This window comes from Sinohyriopsis cumingii, chromosome 4 (assembly GCF_028554795.1).
Source record: "Sinohyriopsis cumingii isolate HCF-2022 chromosome 4, ASM2855479v2, whole genome shotgun sequence".
Taxonomy (NCBI): Eukaryota; Metazoa; Mollusca; class Bivalvia; order Unionida; family Unionidae; genus Sinohyriopsis; species Sinohyriopsis cumingii.
The window spans coordinates 147,048,275-147,059,022 of NC_142964.1; the positions used below are offsets into that span (position 1 = coordinate 147,048,275).

The window sequence follows — 10,748 nt, forward strand, 5'->3', positions numbered from 1 at the left end:
TTTCAATACCAGGCCATGTCAACTGACGTTTGGTACCTTCGAACAGACTGTTCATATCATGTTTGAGTTATCTTTGGGATACTTGTGTCCTAAACGGTCTCGACTCTTAAACATTATAAACATTGTATAGAAAGAATTATGAAAAACATAACTCAGATGCGTTGTATAAATAAAGACATGTATCTTTTGTGTCTCAGAGATACGTAATAAAGAAATCGTCATGCAAATTCACAGCATTTATTAGCGGCTTGAGATGTGTAATTGTTTACATGCATTAACCTTGTCCCTCTTTCAATTGTTTGTACCTGAACAAGGTTACACACGAAACTAGACGCACATATGTATATGCGTGTGTTTTATATCTGCATATTGCACCTGAACAGCTGCACGACTAGGCATGCACCTAGTCGGAGTTTTATCTCTGAGGTCATGTACATGATATCTAAGGCAGATCCAAATCATAGTGCGCTAATGTTTATTGATTTCAATTACGTTGTTATGAGACACAAACTAAATGGTATGCTTGTACTTGCCTTCAAGCTAGATTTAAAATCTATTTGAACTACCAAGATTGGTTCAGGAAAGCAGTGGAAAAAATACTTGACTATATATGGCTGTTACAGGGTGTGATTTCAAGAAAAGCTAATGAAACTTGGGACATATCTTTAACACACATGGCTTGTTGGCATTACTAGTTTATATCGAATTTTAATATTTTTTCATGACCTTAGCCCACAGTGCGTGTTTTTGGTTTTAACCTGTGTCACAATTGTGCATCAAGTTCATCTTCGCTACAGTGATAGGAACAATATACCAATTTAAATTCAAAGAGCTTCGTCAGATTGCAGTCAGTCATCGGCGTTGATGTTGTATCCTAAAACATGTTGAAACGCAAAGGTAAAGATTGTTTTGTGTATGCATTCAAACAATAATGCTTAAAAAAAATATGAATATTTGTTGTCGACAATAAGGTTAAGAAATTTTATAACAATTTACATGACACTTCATGACTGTTATTATTTCTAAGTTAGTATTTTTTTAAAAAGCGGTGTAAATTATAACTTTTTTCAATAATAAATGTTACTGAGCCCATCCAGATGTATCGAGTGAAATGTTTTTTTTTATAATCATAATAAGTCTGACATAGTCGGTTTGCATAGAACTTTACCAATATTAAAACCAAACGTTACTGATTATGATGGATTACTGTTGTATATTGCAATAGGTCAAATATTTCGCATGATGTTCTTTCTTGGTGATGGTGATGATGTCCTAAACTTAGTCACTACTACTACTACTACACTACTACTACAACCGCGAGTGCAAACGTGGCATTTAATTAATCACTATTATTATTTAAACTAACGTCTACGATCATGAACATCCGCCTTGAATGTTCTTGAAGGTCTGATATTCAATAAAAAAGAAAGTCTTGTCATCCAGTAGCAGAAATAGAATTTGAAATTAAGTGATGCACACTTACTCGTCCATGCACATGCTGTTTCGTCTGTTACCTTTAGCCTAAATATGAAAACCAAAACAGGCACAAAAGATAACTAAAACACATATTTTAAATTCAGTGATTTCGTATTTACTGAAATGTAGCCAGATGTGAAGGACAAAAAATTAAATTAAAAAAATTAAGATTAAGTCAATCACGCTGGGAATGATCACAACATACCCCTTTGCAGAGTAAGGAGTGTAGAAGCTCGATCTGCCCTCAGATGTTAAAAGAGACAAGTAAGATATGTTGTATTGGCTCATTGGTTACTGGGACGGGTTAGCAATTGAAACAGTACGACACCAACCATAATATCAACCTGATTAGGAAATTGTGTTGTGTTATTTGGCATGCACTTTGCTAATGGATCGACACTAAAGAACCAAATGGTCCTGCTGTATCATTGACCAATAATTTAGGTCGTTTTGTGGTTGCAAACAGATAGACATACCTTTGTCTGACCTTTATCTAAAGCTATGTGTTGTGTATATAACTTGATGCGGCGCATATATCTGATTGATTAACAGGAATATGAATATTCGTGACTATTTGTATGCGGATCACGGGTAAAACAATTAGATCCAGACCATCTGGAAATAATCATAACACACAATATCAAGGCTTGTGTGTTACGCCGGGATGGTCGGCACATAATTTCTGGGTAATTTTTGCTTCTGTAGTTTATTTTCACACATCTTGAATAGGACTGTGATTACAGTCCTGGCCACTTGTAAGTCCGTTTTTGTATTAATCGTATTACTAAAGACTGTCAGTGACAGTTGCAACCAAATCTGTGGCAGCGACATAAAATTAAGTTGGGATAAGACCATATTACATCCCAAATGATCTTGATCGTTCAGCGCCATCTTCTAAAAGTCCAATTTATTACAACTTTTATCCATCAAACTAATCGTGTAAAAGTTATAAATGGAACATTGAGTTTCCGTTAAGAGATTATATATCTTGTAGATGAGAAAGAGAAGGAAAAAATTTGGATTAAATATATCAGCGGTGTGCAGTAGTATCATATCCTTACGACATACATTATGCATATAACATTTCTATTTATATAGTTATGTGTATTTTGTTTGTTTATATTTGATTTGATTTAATTGCTTGTTTCTTAGATTTAGATTTTTACTTCAGTTTTTTTAAAAATTCCATTACATGCTATTGTGCGGTAATTTTATTTACTGGATTTAATATTTTCCAGAAATTCAGTTCAGTTTATCAAAAACCTAATATTAGAACTTTATATCTAAAAGGTGACCTAGTTTCTGGTCTTATTTAATGATTGGAAGTAAACAACGGTTAAATTTTTGTAAATTCATTCTTAGTGTGGGATTTAAAGAGTGAAATGGAGGTTGTAATTGGAGAACGTGACTATATACATGTATATAGCCTCTATGTTGTTATTTCAAGTTGCTGGTTTTACCGGAATTTCGCAATAGCCAGATTTAATAGTGATGTTTTCAGAAAATATTTTAGTTGGGCTTTTTAAACACTTAGAGGTAAAGCTGTTTTTTATATTGTTATAGTTTGAGTTGAAATTCTATTTTATGGAAATATTAATTCTTTTCCTTGGGTATATTTAATTGCTCATACATAATTCTTGGACAAAGACATTTATTGAAATTTTATTTGGAATTCAAAACCTGAATTGTATTTTCTGTTGTTCAACAATGAACTGTTGACTCATCAGTAACCTACCGATCACATCATACGTCATCGTCTTCCATTTTGAATTTTCGTCGGAACTCAAATTTATTTGAACACATTAGTGTTAGGACTACTAATTTTTAATTATTTGATTATTATTGGATTAATATTGGATTTTATTCTTAAAATTGTAAGTTCTTTTCTTCATTTGTACCTGGTTTTTCTAAGGAAATAAATTATTTGTTAACTTTTACAAAACTTGTTGTCTTCACTCTTTTGTTGTTACTGTTTTATAGAGCCTAAAATGTAACAATAGATTATTATTTGTTTCATAATGACTACGATAAATTCAGTACCAATGGGGTAAGCTCCTCATACAATTTGCTATGCACATTAGCAGGCATTTATTTGTTTGTTATACAATCTTAATCGAGATATGTTAATGACACATTCATTGGTTGAAGTATTAGCTTGTAGTCTTACTGAATATTTCTGTTCATATCCTTGGCAATGATGTATTGAAACTAATCGTGTTTGGCGTATGTTTGTAAATGTGCCTACAGAAATGCCAAATGGTTGACTTTATCTGTCTGGCGATGCTATATCTATGTCCTAATGATAAGGGACCTTCAGGGATTTTTGGCATTGGTCATCCAGAATAAACTCTCCCTGATAATATTCTCTTGGATATAATCAGCAAATCAAAGAAATATGCATACAATTCTATTTCGACATCAATTTTAAATATAATGATATTTTGCTGATTGTTTTACCCTAGACTGACTGTGTCGTACTAAGTTAATATAAATACAACAAATCTTTTGAAAGATAAGAGCATACGATCAGCATCTCAATTTATCTTCTATATTAAAATGGGTTGGACATAATTAGTTAGACAAATTCTAAGGGAAGAGTGCAAAATGAGAATTGAAGCAGCATGCTGCAATTCCGGTTTCCAGGAACAATATCTGTAGATGAAATGATCCGTGAAAACATGTTTACATTAAATGGCATCATGATTATACCGCAGACACGGACATGTCTCTTACAGGACACTTATCAAAGCAAAACAGAAGTTTTGGAATATAAAGTGTATAAAGATGACCTTTTAATATACACAACAGTGGGAATTCCACCAAATCGTTTTAAAAATTCCAAAGATATTTGTAGGCTTAACAATTGTATCACCCTGTGGACAATATCATAAATATTATTGAGTTCTGGCGACATCATAGATGAGGTATAAATTGAAAAGAGTTAAATGATCTGTTATAATGAAAATGGTTATGTTGCAATCTTTAAAAATAAATCTGGAGCTTAGATATTAACATTAAAATAATTATTTGGGTACTAGTCGCGAAGAGAAATATTAAGATGTACATTAAACTTAAATTTTCTAAAATCTCAACATTCTCTCTCACAGACCAAATTTTTATGTTCCTAAACACATGCAATTTGTGCAACAGAATATTATTCGTCTGTTTATTTCTCCAAGCCCTATATTATCTTATTCTAACTTAGTAAATACAGTGGCCACATTGTGTGGGAATTTGAAACAATCGTAATTAGAATTTACATCGAGCTTTGCATAAATCAATATATGTGTCGACCGTGGATCTGAAAAGCTTTACGCCATTCTTCCCGAAAATTCAAATCTAACATGTTAAATAAATAAATAAATAAATAAATTTCAACTTTCATTCTTAGCTGAACTATAACCAATATTTGTGTCTTCTCATTTAAGAATTTGTTTAACTGGGGATGAATATTAAATGTATTTTAATGAAAATACAAAAGAGAAAGGCCTTTGAAATAATGCTTAATAAACTAAAATAGTTTAAATTAGTATTTTTTACCTATGATTTATTTTATATCCGTAAAAGACAACATGTGATTCGTGCTCCCACCTAAAAGTCGTTAAATGCTCATAACGTTAAATCTGTTCGACAGATTTTAACCAAGGTGTCACCGCTGTCAATATTAAGATGTTTCGATATTGTCTACCTTTGTTTAACTTCTCTGTAACGTGGCATTGGCTGCGTTCAGTAATAGTTTGAGGAAGAAAATATTAGGAGGATCAGCAATTATTTGGCAAATTCTATCAAGAGCAAATCCATCATGAACATGTGCTCTGGTTCTGTATCCTAAACCAGTTTGAAGTGCAAATGTAACTGTCGTTGTGCATGCACGTCGTCGCTAATGTTTAAAACATAGCAATATTTAATTTTAGCAATGTGCTTGAGGTATATTAACATGAGTTGATATTGTCACCAATTATCAGTTAAAATTCATCTTAAATTCAACTATATGTTGTTACGACTATATTGCTTTAAAATAAGCCAGTTATAGTAATGAATGAGAAACAGCACGTTTTGTAATATTCAACAAATCTTTTTTTCGTAGAATACAAAATAAAAATTTAACAACAACGTACATTATTGTTAATTAAGTCCTAATAATTTAAAGTTCTGAAAAAAGTCAGTAAACGTCCTGAAAAATGCCAAAACTGAAGACAATGACGTCTTTTTGTTAGCTATTAAAGTGTTGATGTGTCAACCATCTTTTGTTGAATCACAGAAATATAATTCGTGTTTTGAATTCAGTACACATTGTTTTGAATGTCTTTATCCAGTAGTTTTCACAGAGCGATTTTGTATTTCCAGAGACATTAATCACTTGAAATCAATAATTTGAACAAAAAAAGATACCAGCCCCAAACTCATGGTCAGAACATATAATACTACTTAAAAGTAATAGACGTTAATGCATGAATGACCACGTCCTCAATATTAGAAGATTATATAGTCCTCTACCTCAGCTGAGGTCTTAATACGCAATAATTTTATAAAACCCATTACCTAATGGAAAATAACATTCTAGAATGTTCTTGATGTTTACAAAATCAAAACCATTACCTGTAACATTCAGTTAGGAAAGTCGAAAACTCTGTCCCAAATAAGTATATGCATTGAGTATATTAATACATTTTCTGATGTTAAGCCCATATACATAGAGAATAATTTAGTTATGTATTAGTTTACATAAAACGAAATTAAAAATGTTAATTAGTTGAAGATGAAATAAACTCAATTTTCGACAAGGTCAAGTCGAGCATACAAAGTTACATTACAATAACATGTATTGAAATACCATTTTTAGTAAAAACTTACAAATAAACAATTAAATTAAATATGCATAACAAGCTGCAAAAGGTAAATTCGTGACGAACGCAGATCCATAGTGGACCACCACATTAACGCAGATGGACATTCAGTACACCCCTTGGGTAGCTATCATTTGAATATATTCCGGAGAAGGCTGATTTGCGACGTTGCTAGTATAATTCGGCACTTTATATTATTATCACATTTGTTTTTAAATTATTTATAACTGTTTGAATTTTTTTTAACGGTTGCAACTTTAAATGCAACATATGCTAAGCAAGACTTGGTTCGAAAAGTTTGTATTCTGCTGTTAACTGACAACAGTTCAAGCTGAGTTTATTGATGCGTTATTATATCTAAGAATTTTAAGTGCACTTTCTAACTCACGAGTATATCGTAATGGCCATTAAAGATTGAATTCTTATTAGTTTATTTAAATATTGATTGTATCATTTATAGTGATAAACTTCAAACGATTAATTGAAGAGCAACATGCTGACAAATACAGTACGCATATATCGGGATAAATATTTTTGACAGGTTCATAATCAAATATATAACTTTGCAAAATGAAAATTAAAATAACTCCAATAATGCTACTAAAATAAATGGTTTTAAATGTGTATGTATTTTAATTGCAGAATGTTCATGTGAATCTTCTCATGTATATGGTTCAAAATTTGAATGTTGTTTTCATATTTTTCTTCAACAGCGAATTTATTTAAACTGTTCGTGGGATTTGTGAGTGTCGTGCTAGTTGTGGATGTGTGGCTCTGTAGACCGAGGGATGGAAACTTCTTTACAAGACAAAGGAACTGGGAAACTGGTGTGAGACATAATTTGACAATATCCTTAGATAGAAAATGTAAATTGGTAGACGTGCCACAGTATTTCACTGACTTCGATCAAGTTTATAAAACCTCAAATCAAACGAAAAGGAATACAATTTACAAAATTCTTTGGTACAGTAAACCTGCTTGGTTCAATGAAAATCTAGAGGAATGTGATAAAAATATGCAAAGATGTGAATATGCCAACTGCATCATTATCAATAATAGATCATTGTTGTTGGAGAGCAAGGCTCTCATGTTTGATGTAAACGGTCCTAACTTTCCAAGAAAGCCGCCGCTAACACCACTCGAACGAGACCAAACCCAGGTATGGATATTTTTCGGTCTAGAAAGTCCTCAATACTATTGGTATCACCAGTTTAGATCAGAAGAGTGGAAATCAGCATTCAATTGGACAATGACCTATCGGTTGGATTCAGATATTCCACATCCATACGGCGTATTATTGACTAATCAAGACACTTTATATCGTGACTATCATGCGATCTTCCGGGCCAAGAAAAAGTTCGCTGTATGGTTAGTAAGCCATTGTCTTTCCGTAAGCAGGCGAGATGATTTTGTTCGTCTTTTGCAAAAGTATGTTCCAGTTGATATATATGGAGCTTGTGGCAAAGAATGTGTGGGCGATGACGGTGAATGTATAGACTTTATTGGGAAAGAATATAAATTTTATCTGAGCTTTGAAAATGCTCTTTGCAAGGATTACATAACCGAAAAATTCTTTAAATATTTTCCGCTTGATTTTATTACTGTCCAGAGAGGGTATTCGGATTACGATTCCATGCTTCCAAATGAAACGTATATCAATACCGCTAAATTTTCTACAGTTCAAGAACTGGCGACTTTTATGAAAAGACTGGCAGATAACGAAGATGAGTATATACTCTATCTGAAAGCTAAAGATAGATACGTGTCACATGGTCAGACATGGGCATATTGTAATGCTTTATGTGATATTTGTAAAAAACTTAATAATGTGGAAAGGTTTAAAAGGTCCTACAATGACATTGCATCCTGGCTGGAGAGTGACATATGTATTAATGCATCTGACATCAGATGACTACAATCTTGGCTCAAACCACGCTGTTCACTTTGTTGTATTTAAAGTATGTGATAAATTATTTCAAGACTATACTTCCTATTTTTTTCTTTCACTGTTTTCGGAAGGAGCCGCGGTAGTATAGCGGTAAGCTTGCATAAGTCAAAGAAGCCACCATGGTGTGAATTGTTGGTGCAAAGATACTTTACACCAGTTGAGTTGGAACTGCACCACCTTTCAAATCTTTCTGTGAGTCAATAAGTCAATCAATCAAATTCATATTGACGGTAATATATCCAGAACCAAAGAGCACAAGATCGCTACAATATTGAAATTACTTACGTAAAAATAAACAGAATGGTCCAGCTATGATTGTTGAAGTGAAATTGACGATACACACAAAACCAGTCATAACACATTTCTTATTTTACAGACAAAAACTTATCGTATGAGAATCTCCTACAGTTTTGTCGTGGACAATTCGAAAATGAAATCTAAATAAGTTTTGCCCGGATAAAAACCGGTTGTTAAAAGAGTTTGCTTAGGAATATTGTTTGAACAATTTCATAGGTTAAAGTTGTCATGGTAGTCTATCGCAAAATATAATGCATAATAATTGACCATTAGCTTAGTAATGTAGAAGTTTTGAGCTTGCGTATTAATATTTTAGAAATGGAAAATTAATTGCATCCATTTAGTTGCAATTTTTTATCATCTTAATATAAAACTATTAATATTTGGTTTAATGATAACCCAATTCTTTGAAAGTTCTGGTATTTAGATATAAAATGGTAGAATGGAATGAAAATTGCCATCTCGAAAGCTATCAATTTCAGTGATCGTAATTTGTCAAAAAATAACATTATGTCTGATTGATATAGAAACGGGTCGAGAATAAAACTTTGTATATTGTTTAACTAGTTTATAAAAGAGACAACCGCCTTAATGCTGTCGATATGTTTTATATCAACACTCAAATAAATAGTGTATAATGAATTCCGCCGTTAATACTCTCTCAATTGCTACCTTAATATGAATGAATTGATAACAGTCAGTTAAGTATATATTATTGTTGCTAGATATCAAGTCATTTTGCCATATTGTGATATCTTTGTAACCGTTCAAATAATATGCAAATAGTAGCATGAGTTGATTTCAATACAATGCAAGTTTACACCTACTGGTCCAGCTGGTATTTCGTCGTTCACTTTCTAGCTTGTTTTGATTGTAGACGCATTAAACTATAGAGTAGGTTAAAGCCACTACTTCATATCAGAAATAAATTGTTCACATCATTTCAAAGGGTTTCTCTCAAAAATATAAACTAGCACCTTGCAACTATCAAGATATTTTAAATTAAAATTGGCGAATATAGCGTGTTATGGTTTTGTCTGATTGCATGGCCATTGATTCAGTCATAATGTAAGATAGGGATTTGTCTTCATTTAACAGTTAGGTGGATTATGATTGAGTATGGCTGTTTGCAATAGGTGTGTGTGTGTGTGTGTGAAATGCATTTTTAAGGTAGCTTTAAATTTGTTTCAGTCATATCGCTACGATATCTGCAGTGTTGCAGTTTATAGTGATGTCAAGCACTTGGGCATCATGCTGCAGACATTTACAGTGATGTCCATCCTAGTCGGATCACCAGACCAACCAGTCCTAACACTAACATCTTGATGCTGAGTGCTAAGGGAGGCAGCTGTTAGTACCATTTTCTTAAGACTTTGGTATGACTGCCAATGTTGGAATCCGCGACCTCCCGCATCCGAGGCGTACGCTTTAACCACGTGCCCACCGAAGCGGTTTTTGCAATAGGAATTATCACGTTAAGCGTTGCTAGAGATAAATCCTATTTATTCCACCAAACCCGAAAACACGCAAAGTTGCGTCTCTGCAATGTTTTAATGTTTTCTATTTATGTAGTGTTAAACTGGATATTCAGTAATATCGTATCTGTACTGTCATGTAGGTGTAATAGTTTGTTGGTTATAATGCGCTTTTGCAGATAATAAATCTGTCGGATAGCACCCAGTGTGTCTTGGATTTGTCATTATGTCCGAGAACGGTCATAAAATCGGAAACGTTTGACAAAGTATGTGAAATAGTCTAAGCAGTTGTATTAGCTCATTCAAATCAGCAAAGAAATAAAAATACCAGTCATTTACAAAGGTCAGCATTTTAGCACTTGCTCGCCAAGTTTGATTCCTCTGCTGATTGCTTACCCATTATAAATGGATGGGATCAGATGTGAAACACTGGCACGGTTTTACAATAAAATTCATTGCTGAAAAGCATTAACCAAATCATAATAAACTAAGACGTTTGTTTATCGTATGCAGAATGATATACACCATACCCACCCCAAAATTGTTGGTGCTTGATTAATATTTTATTAATAAAGCACACTGGTTGACCGACACCACTTTCGTCATCTTGAATCAATATCTCACCCACACCATCATTCACTTACATCAGCTTCCGTTTTAAATTATTGATATCTGGATCTCAAATAACTGATTTACTCAGAAGTC

General features: G+C 32.9%; 1 protein-coding gene across 1 annotated transcript; it reads left to right on the plus strand.

The window, feature by feature from the left end:
- The first annotated feature begins 483 nt into the window (after positions 1-483).
- LOC149802292 (lewis-type alpha-(1,3)-fucosyltransferase-like) lies at positions 484-10,244 on the plus strand. Its single transcript, XM_089956719.1, has 2 exons — positions 484-897; positions 7,037-10,244. Exons 1-2 carry the CDS (start codon positions 882-884, stop codon positions 8,233-8,235), a joined length of 1,215 nt encoding a protein of 404 aa, XP_089812845.1. The 5' UTR covers positions 484-881; the 3' UTR covers positions 8,236-10,244.
- Positions 10,245-10,748: the final 504 nt, after the last annotated feature.